At 37.9% G+C, this 23,872-nt stretch overlaps 1 protein-coding gene across 1 annotated transcript in view; it reads left to right on the forward strand.

Moving 5' to 3' along the window:
- ddx10 (DEAD (Asp-Glu-Ala-Asp) box polypeptide 10) overlaps window positions 1-12,099 on the forward strand; it is a 34,601-nt gene extending 22,502 nt beyond the window's left edge. Inside the window, exons 16-18 of the mRNA XM_051678387.1 lie at window positions 2,543-2,599; window positions 7,406-7,563; window positions 11,769-12,099. Coding sequence (XP_051534347.1) covers window positions 2,543-2,599; window positions 7,406-7,563; window positions 11,769-11,964 — 411 coding nt within the window. The 3' untranslated portion in view covers window positions 11,965-12,099. The remainder of the gene's footprint in view (window positions 1-2,542; window positions 2,600-7,405; window positions 7,564-11,768) is intronic.
- The last annotated feature ends 11,773 nt before the right edge of the window (window positions 12,100-23,872 follow it).

The following is a 23,872-nucleotide window of genomic DNA, read 5'->3' on the forward strand; positions in this document are numbered from 1 at the left end:
TCCAGCGGTACCCACAGTGGCGTATGGGCTCCGGAGGAAACCCCATCCTTTAGTTGACTAGGGATCGAAGAAAAAGATGCAGGGTGCACTGTTATCTCTTTCAGGACTGTCTAAAGATTAAAAGGTTCAACTTCCTCCATATGGAGCTTTTTTCTAGAATGTTCTTTCTAGAATTCAAATGGGTCACAAGTTTTGTGGTCTCCACCGGCTGCCGCTATATCGAAGCCCGACTGAATCACGCAAGTTTCGCTCTGTGTTGTCCCAAAGCTCTGGTTCAATCTCTGGAGCACGCTGATGTGCGCTGCGGCTGTTCACACGAAACCATGCCTCATTCTCCCCGCTGAGATGCGCTTGTCAGATATGAGAAGCATATTTACTGCTTATAAAATGCGAGATGAATACAATTAACTTTGCTTTGGTTGCGGCTACCTGCCAAAGTGGCTAGTAAGGGTGACTGAGTTACCCGCCACTGCCAATTTCTACCCGCATTTGGCGGGTGTTTATCTCAAGCTCTTTTTACAAGTAAATATTTGTAAATAGTACAAATTATGCAATAAAACAATAATTATTTAACCAAAAAAAAAAAATACATGTATTTGTTAATTTTTAAAAAGCCAAATTGTGAAATGATGAAAAATGATGAAAAAATCAAATATAATTAATGAAATTCATATTTTCGTAATGTACCTAGTTAGAAGGTCCAATGTATAATTAATACCATTAGCTAGGAGAGAATTTCTTTCATATGTAAGCAAAAGGGACATTCTAACTGAATTATACCCATATGAATCAGAATCGAATCGAGAGCTTGTGTATCCGAATCGAATCAGGAAATCTGTATCGATACCCATCCCTAATGTATGTACTCTGTTGTGAATTCCTCGTTTAGACAATTTAAGATATTGCGTTACATGTAGTGTCTTAAAGGCATATTCACAACGGAGGTTACGCATTCTGACTAGCACGTAGCAGTTCAAGTTCACCTGTTCATTCGCTTCATTGTCAGTGCAGATGTAGGCTGTAATATTAAGTTTATTTTGTGGATATTGCTGATTTATCTCACATAGAGATTGTGTTCGAGTGAGGTAATTAGTGTTCAGCTCATGCAGCTGAGGAAATCCCCAAGATACTGTGAATGAATTATTTGAATTCTTTCTAGGTTATTCTTTCTTTAAAAAAAAAAAAAAAAAACATACATAAAAAATAGTGCTAGTGCAGTATTTTGTTCTCGTCATATTTTTGTCAACAGTTCGTTTGAATTAAAACCGTTTGATTATCGCCATTATGCGTCTTTTTCGTCTCATCTTTGTTATTGTTGACAAAATCAAAAAACCCTTTGTCAACAACCATTTTCAGCAGTAATTTGGTTGGCGAGATTAACACTGTGTCAGTTCAGTTCAGTTAGTAGTAAACTGTCTTTAACCTGTCAGCTGAGGTGTACTGTACACATGCCCAGGCCATGCAGTAAAAAGAGCTCTTGACTCAATTGTCTTTAACCTCCTGAGCCTCTTTATATCAAACTTCTGAATCATTGTTTTTGAAGAGACAAATTTTGTTTGGAGTACCACCGTGACCTTGTAGCCCTATGATGGATGGGAATCAATTTATTAGTTTTTAGTTTGGGTTAACTTGACGGACAAACTACAGTATGTGACCCTTTGGATTTACCTGGATTTCTGCATAAATTGGACACACTATTTGATCTGATCCTCAACTAAGTCACAACAACAGGCCAACACAGTCAGCTTAAGCAAGTAATATGCAAGCAATGATACATTTCCATGTATTTATTGAACACACCGTGTAAACATTCACAGTACAAGGTGGAAAAAGTATGTGAATCCCTAGGCTAATGACTTCTGCAAAAGCAAATTGCAGTCAGCAAACCTGGAGTCCAATCAATGAGACAGAATTAATTGTGTTAATCAGAGCTCCCTACCCTATTAAACCCTCACAAATTTAGATTTTGCTAGTTAGAAAATTCAGGAGACATGCTTACAGATACATATACTGTATATCTGATACCTGTAGGTATCTCTCTGACTTCGATTTGTACAAATATCAGTGCCACAGACTCAATAATTTAGTGAACAGATTGATAGATGTTTCCACATTTAGTATTGCTTAACATTTTGAAAGAAATGAAAAGCCGATGAAGGGCATTTGCCATTCTTTTTATTACACTCTCCCAGCTCTTTCATTTCTTTTACACAATCAACCTCATAATATTTCTCCTCTCCCAGATATCTGTGAGTCACCAGTAATGTTTATAGTTGTGTCTAGCTGTACAGTCACACTTTGTGCAGAAGTTGGCATAGAGTTCAATTGGAAAGTGACATAAGATAAACATCTTGTCCTGCTTATTCGTTCTCTCCTCATAACCAAAGTTAAATTCTGCTCTTGTTTCCCCAAGTCAGACTCATCATTTAAGCCTCTGCTGCTTGACTGCGTTTGATGTGCTTATAAAATTGTGCCTTAACCACATCTGAGGTTGATGCAGCTATTTATTATTTCTTTTTCTCTTCTCTCTCATTTCAAACAGGAGAAAAGGCTGAAGGAGAAAGCAGCTCGAAGGGAGGCCAGCAAACAGCATAAAGAGGTACATCAGCCTCAAGTCATTTCAAAAGACATGATATGGATGTGGACTAGAGTTGGATCAATATCCAAATTTTGGCTTTAGTAAGACACCAGCCTCTGGTACCTTGGTATCCATACTAAATAGGTTCCTGAGGTGACAAATAAACAGCATCAGTCAGTAAAAGTCAGTAATTTGCAATTAATCTCAAAATGTTTTGGGGGTTGTAGTTAACACATTCGGTTCTTTTTAAGAAAAGAAAACTAAATGTGTAAGTGTTGGGTTCGGCAATTCATTGGGATGACACACGTAGCAGAATATATGTGCATATACAGTATAGAGATCAGACAGAGTGCTCTACCATATTCTGTATGTCTCAAAAAGTGTCAAAACACACAGGAAATATGCAATAATTAAGAAATATAAAGAAATATAAATATTTAATATGTTTCCCCACAATTTATTTAAAAAAATATGATTTTGCCATTGTTGTCTGTGTTTTGTGTGTTTGCCATTTTGCCAATGCTACATCTCTGTGGTTGTGCAAATTTTAAGAGCAAGATTTCAAAGGTTCAGAAAATTGTTTTTGATTTGATATGGGACCTTTTCCTGAGGGGAGTTCTTGTCACAGTGAGTCAGATGGGAGAGAGACCTATCAGTCTCTGGCCTTTCCCTCCTGCAGACAGCCCATAATTTTGTGGTGGCAGCTGTCATGTGTCCCGTCTCTCTGCCTGTCCTCGCTGGGGGATTGTGCTCTGCACATCCATATGGAAATGCAGCTGTCTGTTGCTCTCGTTTGTCATCTGATCAGTGCAGCGGTCGGTCCAAAGACGCTAGACTATTCATCACCTCCCTAATAATGAATTTCAGCACTCTTTCACCATTCACTCACATAACCCCCCGACTGGTGGTCGATTCGTCGGTCGTTACACATGGTCCAGATTAATTTAGAGAGCTATTACAGAATATGCTGTAGCATATAGCAGTGCTGCTTCATTTTCTGTTAGTTTTGCTTCTTTTGGTGCTGTTCTCTATAGACGTTTGAAGAAATAAATGGACAATTCAGAGTCTGTTTGCGTAATCTGTGGAAATCTTTGGAGAGCTATGGTACACGCAGTTTTTTTCCCCCATTTAAGAAGTCTTATTCTAAAGAAATTAATTGTCATTTTGAAACATATGTATAAAATCATGAGCACTCACATGAGATGAAGACTCCAGACCATAACCATATAAAAGCTGTTTTATTCTACATGGAGAGGGTCCGCACATGGGGGCTGCCATGTTAGAATCACATGACCAGCCAAATCCTACTTGCTTAATCTCAGTAACCACCCTGTTATTGGATATTTTTTACTTATTGATTAAATTAATCGTGGCTGTCTGTGAATAATATTTCTACAACAGCATCAATAACTAAAAACAATTGCATTTGAATGATGCTGCATCCACGCCCCTAGGTGTCAGTTTAAGTAAAAAACAACATATTCAAAAAAGTACTAAGTGCACCTTTAAGAAATAACTCATGAGCCAGAGCACAGCTGTTAGTTCCAGTTTCACTCCAAATTTTTGAATTTCCAATCAGATTCTAGGGACCGGAACTAAAATCTTATGCTGATAATTTAATTTGTTATTTTTAAAAAAATGTACTCTGTTAGAAAAATCCAAAGTAGAAGCATTTTCACTAGCGGTCTCAGAATGTTTGACCTCACTCTATATTGGCATCGTAATGGCCAGCCAACTCTCCATTCAAAAATCTGTCTTTTACACCAGAGCAATAAAAGTGTTTTGTTTACACAGAAATATTAATATATCCAGTCAATGAAGAAACTATTTGTTTTACCCCTGCGGATATGTAGATTTAGAGAAGGCACTGATGTCTGATTGATTTAAGGAGAAATGGAGATAATGGATATGCAAATTAATGTAAATGTATTGAATGTTTTGAATAGTAAGCGAGAACTATCATTTAAATTGACACTGACAATAGTGTAATGGCTTTGTGCCCCATCCTACAGGCTCACCAGTCATGTTTTGGCAGTTAGTGTGGAGCAATGCATGTCTTCTGCAGTTTTCATTATTTCATTATTCTTGATTAATTCCAAAGACTTTGATACTGACCACACATTTATGCCCATTCTATTCTCCCGTTATTCAATGCACACAGACATGCCTGTTCAAAGCAAAAGTCTGTCAGAATTTCAAATGGTTGAAATTGCATGATTAGATTATAGCACAGAGAGATACACTGCTGAATGCAGAGTATCCTGTATCTGGCAAGACCCCATATCAGGCCCAAGCACTGATACAATGGCATGAAAAAATATGTGAACCCTTTGGAATTAGCTGTTTTTCTGCATTAATTGGTCATAAATGTGATCTCATCTTCATCGAAGTCACAAGTATAGACAAACACAATGTGCTTAAGCTAACAACACACAAACAATTATAATCTTTCATGTCTTCATTTAACACATACCATTCACAGTGCTGTGGAAGAAGTAAGTGAACCCTTGGATTTAATAACTGGTCGATCCTCATTTGGCAGAAATAACGTCAACCAAGCATTTCCGGCAGCTGCGGATTAGACCTGCACAACGTTCAGAAGGAATTTTGGACCATTCTTCCTTACAGAACTGCTTCAGCTCAGCCATATTCTTAGGATGCCTGCTGTGAATGTCTCTCTCAAGGTCATTCCACAGCATATCTATTGGGTTCTGACTGGGACACTCAAAAATGTGGATTTTCTTTTTTTGAGGCAATTTGTAGTGGATTTACTTCAATGTTTAGGGTCGTTGTCCTGCTGCATCACTGCAACTTCTGAGCTTCAGCTGGTGCACAGCCACCCTGACATTATGCTTTAGAATATCTTGATAAACTTGGGAATTCATTTTTCCCTCTGATGATGGCAAGTGTTCCAGGCTCCGAAGCAGCAAAGCAGCCCCAAATCATCATGCTCCCTCCACCGTACTTCACTGTTGGGATGATGTTTTCATGTTGGTATGCAGTACCCTTTTTACGCCATATGTAGTGCTGTGTGTTCTTCCCAAACAATTCAACGTTAGTTTAATCAGTTCACACAACATTTATTCAGTAACATTGTGGAGTGTCAAGGTGGACTTTGGCAAACTTCAGGCGCGCCACAATGTTTTTGTTGGAAAGCAGCGGCTTCCTTCGTGGTGTCCTGCCATAGACACCATGCCTGTTTAAAGTTTTCTGTATAGTAGACTCATGAAAAGAGATGTTAACCAGTTCCAATGATTCCTTCAAGTCTTTAGCTATCACTTAAGAGTTATTTTTTTTTACATCACTGAGCATTTTGCGGTGTGCCCTTTGAGTCATCTTGGCTGGACGGCCACTTCTAGGGAGAGTAGCCACAGTACTAATTCATCTCCATTTATAGACAGTTTGTCTAAGTGGACAGATGAATAGCTAAGCTCTTCGAGATAACTTTGTAACCCTTTCCAGCTTTATGCAAAGCAACAATTCTTGATCTAAGGTCTTCTGAGATCTTTTTTTGTTTTTTGCGAGGCATGGTCCATGTTAGCAGATGCTTCTTGTGAACAGCAAACTCAAAATGTTTGAGTGCTTTTTATAAGTCAGAGTAGCTCTAACCCACACCTCCAATCTCATTTCATTAATTGAATACCAGGTTTGCCAACTCCTGGCTCTAATTAGCTTTTATTGACATCATTAGCCTAGGGGTTCACATACTTTTTCCAACCTACACTGTGAATGTTTGAATGATGTTCAATATGTACAAGAACAATACAATAATTTGTTTGTTATTAGTTTAAACATTGTTTTTCATTATTGCAACTTAGATGAAGATCAGACCAGATTTTAAGACAAGTGTGTACATAAATGCAGGTAATTCCAAAGGGTTCCCATACTTTTTTGCCACTGTGTATACACTTAAGATGTGTAGAAATGTCGATTTATACAGTGTAGACATGGCATTTTCACCTTGTGAAAAGAAAAGAGGAATCTACAAACAGTTTGGCCACTGGTGTTTTCTGCTATTGATTGTTCTCTAAAGGTCAGATCAGAGGGCCAGGCTCACACCACAGAGCGTACCAGGATTAAGAAGCCTCCTGAGGGCACAAGTGGGTCTGGTGGTAAAGCAGGGCAGTTGAGAAATAAAGCTGTTCATTGCTGGGCCAAGGTCAAAGCTGTTAGAGTCCTAAAACTTTCAAAGACCAAAGATAGAGTCCAGAATTGATTCCTTCTCCACCAGCACATGAAGCATGAAGAGAATGCGGCACATTCTCTGATTTTAATGATTTAAGAGCAGATGTGAAGTGAGATGGGAGATTCTTCAGATACCTTCCAAGGTCGTTTTGTTCAAGGTGTCAGGTGTCTTTGGTTTGCTCTTTGTTGGATTTGTTTTTTGGTTTGTTTTGTTTTAAGGGTGCTGGATTTATTGGCGACCAAAATATTACTGGCCAATAACTGGGAATATTAAAATATTATGAATGATAACTGATAATTTGCTGCAGTTAATGTGCTTTTTTTTTTTTTTAAGGACTGTAAGGTCCCTTTTACACCTGGTATTAACATTGTTTTGGCCTCCAGATATGTTTCCACTCATGATCGGATCACACATATGTTAATAACAGTTGTAAATCGGTCCAAAGTGGACTGTCATAGTTGCTACAATATTTCCAATAACATTCGTTTTTTTCTTGGATTTAGGCGATCTTTCATGGCTAACACCAACAGAGTGAAAAAGACAATACGTTTTGCAAGTGCTATCCTTTAATAAGTTTGTAAATCAGTGTTTATGATCCTTAAGTACAGCTATTAACGTGAAGTGTTTCCTCTGTTGTACAGGAGAAAAAGAAAGCTGCTGATAATGATAAAGTTGATGACGATGATGATGAGGAGGAGGAGATGGTGGCATACCTGTCTGGTGCTGAAGAATTTGATCCCAGCACCCTGCCTGATCCCGACAAAGTGTGCGAATCGGAGTCTTCCTCTGAGGACGACAGGTAAGAAATGACCTATTTTGAACCGCATGAATGACTTTCAATTCTTCAAAGCTCATGAATCATTGTTATCACTTACTACAGCGGCATCAGCATCTGTGCTGCACCTCTGGAATTCATCTCAGTAAAAGCCGATTGAGTTTTTTACTCCCATGAATAGATAAGAATGTTAAAAGACACAGGACTGAGCAAAACTCTCTGCGTAGCCTAACAGATATTGATTCTTTGATATATGAAGTTTCTCTACTGTAGATCTAATTATGCACAGCTTAAAATGAATCCCTATATTTCAAATATTGCATTTTTCCCTCATTGCATTTTGTATGGAGTGGAAAAAACGTTACACCAGTAAATCAAGCCAGTCAGACTGACACCACGTTGTAAGGCCATAATTATTCCGAAATGAGGAATTGATTCTTCTGATACTTAATTACCGCCTCAGCTTTCTCTGCTTGTATTGAGTTTGTACTGTTCGATCTGGCTCAAGCATGCTGATCCCGTTTCCTTTTGTACTGAAGTTCTCTGCAAAATTGTCTCTCGGAGGAGGTATCCAAGCACAGGGGAAAATGATTAATTCTCTTCCCTTAGCAGCATTAAGCACAGATCTTTAGCTGGCTGTAGATAATCTATAAAATGCATAATTACATCCAGATTTAAAGTGAGAGCAAAAACCATATATTATGTGCTCCTATTTTTCTCACTATCCTTTTTGTCTTTATTCGATTCTCTCTTTTGTAAAACCCCATCACGTCCTGTTCCCTTTTTCCTTGCCATCTGTCTTTTTGTGCCTTGATGTCTCTTGTTTTCTGTCACTCTCAAGTACGCAGATCTGCGTATATACATTTGGACACTCACTCGCACACACACAAACACTCCCAGCAAGTGATTTCTGTTGTGTGGCGTAGCAGGGCAAAGACAGCAGCAGTGGCTTAGATTAATGACTCTGTGCGGGGTGTTTACTGCATGGCTACACTTGCTGAATTCAGGAGAGGCTCCGGCGCTGTAAATCTGATAAATCTCTCTTTCGTTCTCTTACTTTTGCTCTCTCTACCACTTTCCCTGCCATCATATTGAAGGCTTTGTTTTTGGGACTAGAGCCAGAGACTTCAATGACCCTCAGCTCATTCCTGTGCAGTACCTGTCTTCCTTCCTTACTGTCATGACAGATCCCCCACTCCTTTGAATTTAATGGGATCCTATTGGCCCTGCATCACCTCTGCCCCTGCCAGTGCACTGTGCCCAGAATATTAAGATGCTATAGAAATCTTTTGGAATATATTTTATTCCTCTGCTCCCTTATATAAGATTTTCGAAGACTTTGCTGCCTCTGGTCTTGTCTGGAGCTCACTAGTGTGCTGGTGTGATCGGTTGGTTCATACTGATCCTGAGTCATTGAGCTGGTTAGAAACAGCCAGTGATTTGGAACTGAGCACAGTCAGAAGCCATTAAAGACTAATTATGTGTGATTGCTAAAAACATGACCGGTATAAACCAGAGAGGAGTTTTTTTGCTGCAGAGCCGAGTCAATTTCATGTCAAAGCTCAAAATAATTGTGTTACTGTTTCTGAAAACCCCAAAAATGGTGGAAGTGGCTTTAACTCTCCAATTGAGTTCAGAATCTGTATACACCTTTTGCATTTCTGGGTCAATTTTGACCCGGTGGAATTCAAGCTTATAAATCATTCAAAACCCAATGGTTTTCATCTAAAACTATATTGTAAGTCATTAATACGTTCTTAACTGTTCATATGTGTAAAAAGTTTGATATTTTTGGCATGTTAACTGACAAATATAAAAGTTATTAATTAAGGTAAGATGACATCATAATAGCTTGTAATGTAAAATAATGAGATCTATATAATGGCAGAGCAGGCTTCGTATATGAAAATACACAGAAATATTAGTTCACTCTTTATATCTTATAAAATGTATATGTCAGAATTTGCAAAGCTTTGTGATTTTTGTTGTTGTTGTGGGCATGAATGTAATGTAATGGTGATTGAGAGATATTCCTCAAAAGCCTGTTGTATCATGTTTGATACATGGATTTCTAATTGTGATTTTCAATAAAATAATATAAAAATTTTAACCAAACACATGTTGCTTAAATTCAGCAAATACTCATTTTAAAATATCAGTTACAATTTAATAATTACTGTCACTTTTACTTTATTAAAATAAGCTGTCATTTATCCCAACATGAGTCACTTTTCGCACCAGTCCGCCACCATTTTAAATAGATCTATATAAACATTGAAACCACTTTTTTTTCCACAAATAACCACTAGATGGTACCATAAACATGTGAAACTTACATACCTTAGGTTGTTTGACTCATCAGCTTGAACAGAGAGTAAAACAGGAGCCATTAAAATGTGTATCATATTTGACACAAACTGCTTTATAGGGTTAAGTTTCTGAGACCCAGTGAAAAAGTTTTACAATTTGTGCATAAATACAGCACATATGATAAACATTGTTTATTGAAAAAAGTATATGTTATTCATATTGTATTTGATGTGCTATATTGAACTGTGAAGCATTTCAGTCCATATTTATAGACCAAGAAGAGGAAGTTGTCATGGTCAAACTCTCATACATTTGGTATCTCTGAAAAGCCCAGGGAGTCCTCTGATAATAGCCCAAAATTTACCTCTGTAGCATGTATGGGCTAAGAAAAACTTAAATAACAAATGTCCTTCACAAAAATGAATTGCTGGGCCTTTAAAGCCTAATGTATCAAATATTATACATAAAAATTGTTTTTAAAAAACGTTATCATGATTTCTTTTTATAGTTTGTCTAATGGTACTAAAACCAGTTTAATGTAAAAAAAAAAAATTAGAATTTTCATATGTCAGGTTTAACAGGGTTAATATGTGAAAAAAATGATTAATTTTTTTAGAAATAATAAAATGTAGAAATTCTTTGACTTTTCAAAATATACATTAACTACACCAATACCATTGTGATACATGTGAAGACATTTTTTGTCAAAATTTCTGTGAGATTCTATCTAAATATAACCTAATATACAATTTATATTAACATCTAATGTGAGAATTACTAGTAATTTAAATGAATTTACTATTACTCATAACTGCTCAATACAAAACAACTGTACAACTCAAGTATACAATATTAATACTTCTTTACTATATGTTTAAGCAAAATCTATTCTTTACTTGCATGAACTGCCAAATGTTGATGTGTGAATATGCTGCAAGTTGGTTTGGCATCAGATGGCTGCAGAGTAAAATGTGGACAATTTCCTCTTTCAAGCCCTATATAGACTAATGTGTGCATAAACAAAATCTTGCCACACCCCCTTTAGGCCATAGTACCTTAGATTTAGTTTGTTTGTTATCTTTATTACATCTGTCATGTCTGTTTTGTACTGGAATGTGTGTGTGTCTGTGTGTGATTGTATGTGTGTGCGCATGTTTGTAAACAAGATGCAGTCCCAGTGAGAGACAAAAAAAAGTGTGTAAGAGAGTATGGGAAAGAGGCTAAATGTAAGTAGTGAAGTGTTTATAAGAAAACATGTAATTCCTAGATGTACAAAACATCTACAAAATATAATGTGCAAAGCCACAATTGATGCCCGGATCAAAATTGACCCGCAAAAGTTGGTTGTATATCTGGAGAAAAAAAAATTATCATGTGTATGTTGATATTCTTGTGAAAGTCACAAAGTTTGGTTCCCGTTCTAAAAACTATGTGGTATTTAAAAATGATTATCTACCTCTGCCAGGTCAAAAATGACCCGAACGCAATAGGAGGGTTAAATGGCTTTTCTTTTACAACACAGCAGTGTTTATTACATGGGGCAGTACATTCCCAGTAATCTTAAGAGCACACAAATGCCTATAACGTGGGATGCATTTTGGTAATGGGAATTGTCAAAGCCTCCCAGATGTGTCTGTCTATTGCTATTGCTAAATGACCTCTTTGTCTCTTTGATGCTTGTGTCCTGTGGGAATTGTTTAATGCCTTGTTTTGCTAAAGCAAGGTTTCTGTCAGCACAAGGAAAAGTCCTTCCTAGCTCAGCACATATCCATCACGCATGGTCTCAGATTGACAGCCAAATTGACCAAAAAGTACTGTGAATAGATTCAAACCCTATGTCTATAGATTAGCATATATCACATGTCTGACATAATGTCACATAACTGTACATTAACCCTTGTTCTATGTTTTGGAAACAGTGATGCATCAGATCATGCTGGAAGGAAGAGAACCTTCAGCGGCAGTGAGGAGGATTATAGTGAAGATGAAGAGCAGCAGAGAGCATTAGGCAGGAAGAAACCCAAGAAGGAGGCCATAGTTACTCATCTGGACACTGGTCTTTCGCTGGCTGAAGATGAGGAGCTTGTGTTGCATCTTCTTGGAGGTCACAGATAGTGGCTTTAAAAGCAGAACCATTTTCCCAGTAATCTCTTTAGAATTCCATTGAATGCTTATTCAGTGTACCTGTATGCTGAGTTTATACATTATAAAAATGCCCCTTTCCTAATAAAATTCTATCCTGATTGTGAACTCGACTACCTCTTACTTTAGAATGTGTTCACTGTAGGGCCAGAAGAATGTGGACACCCGAGTACCACACACATATGAGCTTGTTGAACTTTTAATTTCAAAATGTGACATTAGTATGTAGTATATGTAGGCTATGTAGTTTAGGTGTGTTGTGTGTGCGGGTTATAATTTGTCTCCCTTTCCTGCCTCTTCCTCCTGTTAACTTCCTCTCCTGCTGAAGACAGGAATTGAATTCTCAGGTGGCGTCTTGCCAGACAGCCTCAGATTACTTAAAAACTCCTGTTTTGCAGTGAAGCAAAAAAAAGCTGTGCGGCTGATGTCACTCTTGATAGAGAAAGTCCCAGGTGCCATCCTTAACCTTTACTGTTAAACTGCTCTCATTATTTCTAGTTTGAATATCGCCTTCCTGTCACATTTAACTGCTGTTTAATGTGTGATTTACTCTACCTCATTTCTGTGTCTGAAATTGAAATGGAGGATTCTAGATGAGAATGTAGCTTGGCAGCTATTGTCCCATATTCAACACAAATCCAGCCTTTTGAGTTGTATGTTATCTGCATTCAGCCAGCTCATGACAGGTAGGAAATTGGGGTTACATATGACAAAAATCCATGTTCAGCACCAGCATAACTTTGCATTATTCAACAATGACGTTATCCAACAATGCTGCTCTTTACTTGAGTCCCTGTGTTCAGATACGCTAATGGAAATTTCTCAGAGTGAACTATCACTACTGTCTCATGCCATCAGAGGCACTGGACATCTAATCATTTGTATTACATGGCCAACTCGAATTTGTCCACTCTTCTCAGCAATGACATAAGTTTCCATTGACTCATGCTCATATTGTACAGCTGCTTTTCAACATACTGTTGCCCCAAAAAGAATTTGGACACTTAAGCGACATTTAAAAATGTGTGAATGTAATTATATTAGATGTAGATACCAAGTGACATTTGTTTTAAAGATGGCACAAACAGTTTTCAAGCAAAAAAAAAAAAAAAACAAATCATAAAAATACTTTTATTAGGTATTAACTGATAAAACAATAGATATGCTGTTTAAAACAAATGTGGACACTTTCTGGTTGTCTTGGTGGAACATGTCCACAGTTAAAGGGATAGTTGACCCAAAAATGAAAATTCTTTCATTTATTTACCCTCATGACATCCCAGATGTGTATGACTTTCTTCTGCAGAACACAAATGAAGACTTTTGAAGAATATTTCATTTCTGTAGGTCCATACAATGTAAGTGAATGGTGACCAAAATTTCAAGCAGCATAAAAGTAATCTGTACGACTCCAGTGGTTTCATATATTTCATCTGAAGCGATATAATCACTTTGGGTGAAAAACAGATAAATGTTTTACTCCTTTTTACTATAAATCTCCACTTTCACTTTCATAATATGTAGAAAGTGGAGATTTATAGTAAAGAAGGACTTAAATATTGATCTGTTTCTCACCCACACCTATCATATCACTTCTGAAGATATACATTTAACTACTGGAGTCTTATGGATCACTTGCATTGTTTGGAGCTGCGAGGGGGAATGTTGAAAATTTCAGAGAAAGAAAAAGTGTTCATTAATGTAAAAAACGGTATATACTGAATTTGATGTTATTGCCATTTCTGTTTAATTGAAATGTTTGGGTTTACATTTAAGGTTACTCAATAAGATAAGCTGTCAACGTAAGGAGGCTTAATATTTTCCAGATAATTAGGGACGCACACATATGAACATCTCTGGCTGATACGATACTGATTTTAACAAAAACTATAGGCCGATACCGAAATTTTGTCATTAGGTCACTGTTTTGCTAGGGTTTATTCAGTAAAAATGTACAAAGAGGTAGAAAATCTTTTTATTTTTTTAACAATAAATAATTTCCATTGAAAATGGATTGGATCTGTTAAACACATAACAGGATAAAACTTAAGAGAGCAACAATGAAAGACAAACACAAGATAATATAAAAAAAGATTAAACATGATTTATGTGTGGAAAAGTTTATTTTGCACTTCTAAAACATTTTTGCAGTTCTGAACAGTAGCACTCACATTTTACATATTATGATAGAACATTATGATAAACTAAATCGACAGCATTTGTGGCATAATATTGATTACCACAAACATTTATTTTGACTTGCCCCTCCTTTTCTTTAAAAAAAAAAAAGCAAAAATCTCTGTTCCAGTGAGGCACTTACAACGGAAGTGAATGGTGCCAATCTGTAAATGTTAAAATACTATTTCAAAAGTGTAGCCACAAGACATAAACAAAATGCATGATAACATGATTTTTGTGTGATAAAATTGCATACTAACCTTTTCTGTGTAAAGTTATTGTCAATTTTACAACTTCTTTACCATGACAATGTAAACGACCCATAAATGACGAATTTTATAAGTGCTTTTATAAAATTATAAGCTTCACATTTCTGCCTTTAAACCCTTCCAAAATTGGCCCCATTCACTTCCATTGTAAGTGTCACTCTGCAACTTTGATTTTTGCTCTTTTGTGGCCCGTTCTGCATAACGCGGCGGCTCATTTCAGCTTAGTCCCGGTTCTCCCAATGGCCAGTCCGCCCCTGATCGGCCCCAAAGTGCGTCAGCCCACCGGGAAAATGCCCGGTATGCCAAATTACCAATCTAGCCCTGGATTCATATATGTTTGAGTGTGACTTAGGTGTTCAATCACTTTTTGGGCCACTGGAGGTGTCCATCCAATGTTTTTAGTCCCTCCGAATAGTTCAAAGACTACTTGTTTATCCTTCATCGATTCTTATCACATTTAACCAACAACTGCAGGCAGGCAGTACTGTGAGTGTTGTGGTGCACTTTGATGTATTGTGTTTTTGTATGACTGGGCTGCATAGATTCTCTTTGTGTTCTGGGTTTGTGGGTGCAAAGCCATCCATCATAGATGTGAGTATATTAGTTGCCTGCACCCTGCCTGGAAAGCTATTTCCCTTGGTGCTATTTCTCCCCTCTAATGACTGTTTCAGCCATTTCTCTATAGCTGGGTGCACAGAGTGCTTAATGTACACACATATGCTGTTGATAGTGCAAATTCAGAGTGCTTAACCAAGATGAATTGTTAAAGAACTAGTTCAACCAAAAAAGAAAGTTCTTTCATTATTTACTCACCCTCACAACTGACTTTCTTCAATCCATATGACTTGTGCGATATATTGAACATCTTCTGAAGACCTACTATAGATTTGTGAGGAACATCCATCCTAGTTCTCTGGCGCTTTCATGAGATAAGCAACAATGTCCGACTTGTGAACAAATAATATTGGTAACAATTTACCTTAATGTTACCTAATTCTTTTTTTTTTTTTTTGTTTTCTTTTTTTTTGGGGGGGGGGGGGGGGTCTAATCCTTATGGGTCATTGACAAATAAGGTTGTACAAGGTGTTATTATGAGAAATCGTTTAAAAATCTAGTTTGAAACACTTGTGTCCTGTTCTCAGAAATGTAATCTTTTACAAAATAAATAAATAAAAATCTAACTTTAAAATTGTCATGTGGTGTAACCATTAATTAAAAAGTATTATAATACTTTCTTTGCACCTTGAAAACATGACATTATAAACAACTTCATCATTAATTTCCCAAAAGTTTTCAAACACATTTTTCAAGACAAAAAATTAAATGTAATAAATATTAAGAATTTTTGAGTCAAAAATATCAAGACGTTTTCTCTGGGTTACACCACATGAACAAAATGTGCCTTTTCATAAAAATGTCAAAATAAATATCGGACGTTTTTTAAAACTTCACGCTCAGTCTTGATGGTCTAAAGGTGTCTGCTCTGTTTTATGGTTTTTATGGTCGACATAAACAACAAAATAACTACCTAAATGTTGCTAACACCCAGTGACTTTGATTTAGTGGACAAAAGCGTTATTAATCATATTTTAAAACAATTGTTTCACTGCTTCATTTTTTAAAGAAATAACATTAAAAGATTATTCTGCACTAGTCATGCCAACATTTCTTTTTTCAGGAATTTCAGCTTTTAATGAGACTTGGACTTTTTATATATATATATGTTTATTTATTTTTTACTGTGTCTGGACACCACATGACATTTAAGCCCCAGAAAAAAAAATATCAATATGACTAAACTCAGCAATTGAAAATAAGATCATCATAAAAGTGGTGTATTCAAGTAAATGGTTTGTGAGAATTGCATTTTTTATTTGTATTTTTAATTTCATAGATCTGGACAAAAATGAGCGTCACTTCATTGACCCTTAGGACACATGGCCATAATATGCACCTGTTACCCTGTGTTATTGTATTTTATGATGAATTCTGAGAAAAGAATACACATTATGATCATGAAAAAGGGTTTTTTCTAGATCGCTCGCCCACTTCAGACACGCATTTCTTGTGCGTGAAACATTTGAAAACTTGTGGCGTGTTTCATGTGAACACAAGTCAACCCATCGCCAACTCCGACATACCTGCCAGTGTTTTCAGGAAACCGGCATCTTTTCGCAGTGGAGAGAGAGCTCGCACGCTCATGGTTGCCAGATTGCGGGACTTAAGCGTCACCATGGCAGCATAAATCCAAACTGTACAAGTGTCAAGATCTGATTGGAGGATTTCACCTATAGAAATCTGGCAACCTCACACGTGTCGAAATCTAATTCTGACCGGCTAATCGCCATTATTTAAAGTCTGTTATTTATCAAACGTATTAAAATTAAATATTAAATATTTTACTGGCATAATTAGTAAAGCGTGGTTGAGTGCCGTTTGTGAATGGAGAGCGAGATCAGGAGATGAGAATGGTAAGGATCATCACCTGGCAATGATTATCTCTAACAGCTGTTTGTCATTGCAGTGAGAGTGGAGATGGGCTTTAAGAGCTAGCTGGACGGCAGTGAGGCAGAGAGAGAGTTACCACACCTAAAAGAAGAGACTGTGCTGAACTGTTTCCGCTGAAAAGCGTGATTTCTGAGTTTAAAATAAACATACCATTTGAGTTGGATTCGCCGTCTCCCGCTTCATCCTTTTCCCTAATTGTGAACTTTGTTACACTGGTGCAGAAACCCGGGAATTGAAGGGAGGAAGAACACCGCCATGGATCCCTCACCTATGGAGGACGTTGTCAAGACCCTCGCCAGCATTTCATTGTGCTCCTCCAGGCCCAAGTGGAGGACCGGCAGATGTTCCGGAGCTTGCTGCACCAGGAGGGCGCTGCCGCTGTGACCCTGAACCCTGCAACTGCCCCTCCCCAGGTTCCTCTAGTCAAGATGGGCCCCCAAGACAATCAGGAGGCCTTCCTGGAGCTCTTTGAGCGGACGGTGGGGGCATGTGTATGGTTGAGCACCCAGTGGGTGGTCCAGTTAATTCCACTGTTGTCCGGGGAAGCCCAACTCACGGCACAGCAGTTACCACCGGAGAACCTCCTGGTGTACGCCGACTTGAGGAAAGCCATCCTGCAATGGGTCGGCCGGACATCAGAGCAGCAGCGTCAACACTTTTGCTCGATGACCATTGGCGAGCATGGCCGCCCGTTTGCCTTCGCCCATCAGCTTCGGGACACCTGCCAGAGGTGGTTGCTGGCTGAGTACTGCGACGTCGGACTGGTGGCACTGGAGCAGTTTATCGCTCGACTTCCACGAGGGACGGCAGAGTGGGTCCAGTGCCATCACCCAGCGTCACTCCAAATGGCCGTCCAGCTGGCAGAGGACCACATGACGGTGTATTCGGGAGCTGGCGAGCCCCGAGATCCTTCTCTCTCTCTCTCTCTCTCTCTCTCTCTCTCTCTCATTCTCTTGTCTCCTCTCCTCCCCCTGCTTTCCATCCTTTTCCCCCCTCCCAAACTGGCTCCTCGGCTCCATGGATTGCACTACCCGCCTGTTTCCCCTGCCCCTCTCCGCTCTCACTCCCAGGGTGGTGGACCCACTGACACGGGCATGGAGCCTGGGATGGTCTGTTGGAGCTGCGGGGAGCCTGGGTATTTCCAGGAACAATGCCTGCATACCCGTGAGTATTAAGGGGGTACATACCAGGCCTTGGTTGATTCGGGTTGCAGCCAAACCTCCATCCATCAATGCCTGGTTCAATACGAGGCTTTGGGTGCTAGTCACAAGGTGAAGGTAAGGTGTGTGCATGGGGATATCCACGATTATCCTGTGGTGACTGTGACGATTTCATTTCAGGGACAAAAGCATAGTGTCGAGGCTGCGGTTAATTTGTGCCTCACCCATCCGCTAATTTTGGTCATGAATTGGCCAGCGTTTTCCATGTTATTAAGGAAAATTTGTGTGGATGGGTCCTGTAACAGAGCGTTTCGGTGTAGGATTTGTGATGCACTGGCTGGGGAGGCGGAGCCGGGGCTGTCTGTGTCAGCTCCGCATCAGGATGACGTAAGGGGGGGGGAGTCTCGGCTTCTCCCAGCCCTAAGAGGATTCCCCGTCTGGGATTTTCCTCTGGAGCAGACGCCAGACAAGACTCTTAGGCACACCTTCGACCAAGTGAGAGTGATTGATGGTCACTGTCTTCAGCCAGACATTGCACTCACCTATCCGTACTTTTCTATAATAAATGACCGGTTGTATCGAGTGATGCAGGGTGCTCAGACAAAGATACAACCCAGTTATTGAAACCGTTGAGAAATGTTATTCCAGACGGCTCATTATAATCCTATGGCCGGTCACTTAGGGCAGGAAAAGACACTGAAGCATCTAATGGCCCGTTTCTATTAGCCAGGCATTCATGGGGATGTTCGCAGATTGGAATTGGGATAAGTGGCTTGATCCCCTGTTATTCACCATTCGGACTGGGTTGTCCCAGGTGGTGAAGGGGGAGGAGCGCCCAGTGCTGTACATCAGCCGGAAGCTTTCGGCAAGAGAGGTGAGGTACAGCACAATTGAGAGAGTGTCTGGCCATCTAGTGGGCAGTCCTCACCCTTTGGTAGGCTACTACCTCCTGGGATGCGCTTTCACCCTCTGTTTGGACCACGCCCTGCTCCAGTGGCTCCATCGCATAAAGGATACCAACACATGGATCACCCGTTGGTATCTGGCTCTTCAGCTTTTTAAGTTCGAGGTGGCCCACAGACCTGGGGCACAGATGGCTGTTGCGGACCTTCTCTCCAGAAATGGGGGGAGTACTGGGCAGACCAGATGGCTCCCTGGCCTGAGTCGGACAATGGGGGTATGTGGTTGGGGGTGTGGTTGAGCACCGGCTTGTGAATGGAGAGCGAAATCAGGAGATGTGAACGGTAAGGATCATCACCTGGCAATGACAATCTAACATCTTGTTTGTCATTGCAGTGATTTATGCTGAAAAGCGTGATTTAGACTGTTGCTGCTGAAAAGCGTGATTTAGACTGTTGCTGCTGAAAAGCGTGATTTCTGAGTTTAAAATAAACATAGGCCCTACTGTGTGAGTTCGATTCGCCGTCTCCCACTTCCTCCTTTTCCCTAACTGTGAACTTTGTTACACTTATATTTAATATTATAATAGTTTAATAACTATATGTGGTCTGTTAAAGCCAACTGATAGCCTTGTGTGAGGAACAGACAGAAATTCAAGTCGTTTGAGGATAATCTTCAACTCTGTCATTCAAAATCTGATTTGTGGTCGTGTATATTCAGACTTGTCACATCGCGATCAGTCATGTGACACATGAGAACCAATGATATTTGCCGTCAAACCTGATGCAACACATATAAATATGTTCTTTTTGAAACAAACACATAAATGTGATTTGTAATGTTAGATCAGTATAAATCACTATCCACTTCTGGAAAAAAGCAGCTCTTTGAAAATAATCCATGGAACAAACAACATGAATGCACTGTGATTTATGTCACAATGCAGCAAAAATAGACTATTATAGTGAGTTTAAAAGAAGGTATTACGTCATTTTGCTACAGTCAGCATTGTGTTTATAATATTTACTGTAATGTCTTGACTCACTTGTGTTGTCAATTTCCTTGTCACAATAAAGTCAAAAATATGGTGCTATTTTGAGTGGTGTCTTAATTTACCTAGTCCTAGTCTCCTTAAAAAAATCAGCAAAAACACTTTTCAGTCCACCATGCTCATTCACAGCATATATATATATATATATAACTTTATAAACTTTGTGTACATAGGTTTCTAATGTTGGCAACTCCTAAATAAATTCTTTATATGTGTCCACTTTACATCAAGGTACATTTTCATAGGTTACTTATGTTGAATAAGTGTTAAGCATTTACAATGTGAGGTAAAATGGCTCACTATTTGGCAAGTATTGCTTGAAAGTCAAATTTTTTTTCATTCATTGTTATAACATCACTGTAAAATCTTATTACTTAGATTTTTTCAGGCAATTTGTTTGCATACTTTTTCTAAGTAAACATACTTATTTGGCTCAAGTAAAGTGAACTTAATTATTTAAGTACAGTTTACTAGTTACAAGTAAACAAGTTAACTCATCTGTGATGAAAGTATTGTTCTTTTTTATTTAATTATTTAGACTGAGTTATAGCATGTCTTATAACGTATAAGGGAATTATGACTGGACTCTAGGTCAGCCATTTGGCACATTGGATTCCCCTTAGTACTTAGTGCACATAAATCTGCACTTTTGTAAAGTACAACTGAGTAGAGACGAATGACTTAAAGTTAACAGGCTCCAAATTCACCAGAGGTAACACTAATCACCTAATGGTGACTTCACACAAATCACAACTATCAACCAGCTACAACAAAACAACAATAGTCAGAAGAATTGAAACTATATAAATTTTTTTAATAACAATTATTAGATTTCTCCAAAAGTTCCCTTGTCTTGACCAAACAAACTTAATTTATTCAAGCGCAAGGGCTTATCTTATATAGCCGCAATTTTGTACTTGATAATTTTGACTTAGTAGTACTCGAAGCCACACTTGAATGTTTTTATTAATGAAAATTTTAGGGTTCAGAGAGTAATCATAACATAATTAAAACTAGTAAGAATAGAAAAATAAAGCTAATTTTTTAATGAATTACTATTAGTATTTACCGTGTATCAATGATTTATAATGCGTTTGTAAATGGCTTGTTAGTCATTACTAAACCCCTGTATAAACCCTTAATGAAGGGAACTCTAATGTAAAGTGTTACTATAATTGTTTTTAGTATTTTCTTCTTTTTGTTTTCTGAAGAAACAGTAAATTATGTTACAATTTTCATTTTTGGGTGATTCAAGAAATGCAATATATCCTGGTATCGTCATGCCAGTAATCCCAGTTCGAAACTGCTGAGTGGCTTTGTTAATTTCAAGCTAGTTTATATGTGTTTCTTGATGTTTACTCCTTTGTTCCACTGCAGTGCCTTTTGGGAGAGGATGAGATGTGCCATGTTGTCATCAGCGACAGAAAAACAGAGATTTATCACATCTGCTACCTCTTCTGTATTGGATACATGTGAGAGCTTCTCAGCATATGCTTTTCTTTATAACACTGTAAAATACTGTAAAATTATGATCCACAACCCAAATAGAGTTAATGAGCTGCCTAAGTTGCAAGTGTAGTTATTTTGTTTATTTCCCATAGTGACAGCGTTGTTATGGATTACAAGGATTATGTGATTGCAACATTTTAGTACGTGGAATTTGTTATTCACTTGCTAGGGTGAATGAGTTGATGGATTCTAAGGTCTTTGCCAAGTGGTTGTATTGCTAATTGGTTCCTGGTACAGGTGAGGATTATAAAGCAATTTTGACTACTGTTTCAAATTGCATCCAGTTTACAGATGATGAAAGCAACTTTTAAAAGTATTCTTCCTCTTGAAGTTGGTATAAAAAATGGCATCAAAGAAGAAATCCAGTGTGGACTCAACAGTAAAGGATCAGTGACAGATTGGATTCCCTGAATTAATGAAGTCAGTTCACTCTAAAAAAAAAAATAAATAAATAAATGCTGGGTTAAAAATAACAAATTGGGTTGTTTTAAACCCAGCAGTTGTTTAAATATGGGACAGAACACACATTGGGCTAAACTAACCCAGAAAGTTGGGTTGTTAATTTCAACCCAGCAAATGGGTTATTTATTCAACCCAAACGCTGGTTAATTTTTACAGGAATGCTGGGTTAATTTGATCTCATAAGAGGGTTAATATTTTCAGATTGTTTTATCCTTAAAAAATATTGTAAAATAAACCACACCATAAGCAAATGTGTAAACATGGTAGCTCCTTTATTTTTGGATGAATAAAAATACATGCAATAAGTACATTTAAACTCATTTTACAAAAGTTTTAATAAACAGCATGTAGAACAATAAAGTAACATTTATAATTAATGTTAAATACACTAGGCATTAAAAACATTAAACACCCATTGTATTATTAAAAGGATTGTTCACCCAAAAATTTACATTTCTCATTTATTCATCCTCATTCCAGATGTGTATGCCTTTTTCTGCTTCAAAAAATTATTTGTTTTAGTTCAGAATATCTCAGCTCTGTTTAGTCCATTCTATGCAAGTGAATAGTGGCCAGTGCTTTAAAACTCCAAAAAGTGCATAAGGGCAGCATGAAAGTAATCCATAAGTCTCCAGTGGTTAAAAAGTAATATGATAGATGTGGGTGAGAAACAGATCAATATTTAAGTCCTTTCTTGCTATAAATGTCCACTTTAACAAAGTCTAGCAAAGCCAAAGCTCACGAAGCTAGCGTGATATCTAATAACAGTTGATGTCATATGAGCAGTGCAGGGTCATTATTTAGTGTGGGGCACAAACAATCACTTAACAATCAATTATTTGACTGATCTTTGAAACATTGACGAATAATTCCAAATTCTGTCTGACTTTTTGACAGATAAAAGAAACAAGAAAAACTTTTTAACATAGTGCATCAGTTTTGACTTCACTCTTTGTCCCTCACATTCCTGCTGTGCATGTGTCCCATTTATTCCCTGGTAATTTGCATATTAGATGCGTATTAGCTGGCACCTCATCATTTACACCTGGTATTGTGTGTCTCTTTTGTGTTTGGATTTTGAGTAGAGGGTATCTGAATTCATGACTGCATAATCATTTCTTCAGTGCATGATAATAAAGTGCAAACTGCATAATAACAACAACAAGAAAACACAAAAATGCAGCACATCATTTCAGCCAATTATGCATACATTTAATATAAGCACAAACATCACGTTTAGAGCGGAATTGTCTGTAACTGTGTAAATGAGTACCTGTGCTAACTGAGCTTCACAGATGTGCTTCTCATGTTACACTTTATGTTCACATCAGGGACTATGAAGTTCTGCGAACTTGTGCATGTGTGTATGCGCTTTAACTGGCAAAGTTTAAAAACCTTGCTTTAGCACAGTGGTTGATTGACAAGTAGAAGTTTCACACTAGAACTCATTGGTTTCACCGGACTCAAACTAGGGGAGTTAAAAAAAATCTAGCATAAAAGTGTATCTACTGTCATTTATGTGCCATTATAATGGATGCTACGTCCATCAATGCCCTAGTACTTATAAAATGAAAACAAGTATGACTGATAAAAATAGACCATGACAGAAATTTTACAGAGAGTGACAAATAAATAATTTTTTTGGGCAACCTCTGAACATGATGCCATACAAACATCCCTAATAATTTAATCTCAGCACAAAACACCACTAAGACGTGCACATCCACGTCAAAAAGCTCAAGTGACCATGAAAGTAAACCACAAATATTCAAATCGTCAAAGGGTGTGCATATTATCTCACTAACTCGAACGAAAGCATAACAAAACTAATCAAAATACTGACT

The sequence above is a fragment of the Myxocyprinus asiaticus genome, chromosome 38, assembly GCF_019703515.2.
Source record: "Myxocyprinus asiaticus isolate MX2 ecotype Aquarium Trade chromosome 38, UBuf_Myxa_2, whole genome shotgun sequence".
NCBI classification, from domain to species: Eukaryota; Metazoa; Chordata; class Actinopteri; order Cypriniformes; family Catostomidae; genus Myxocyprinus; species Myxocyprinus asiaticus.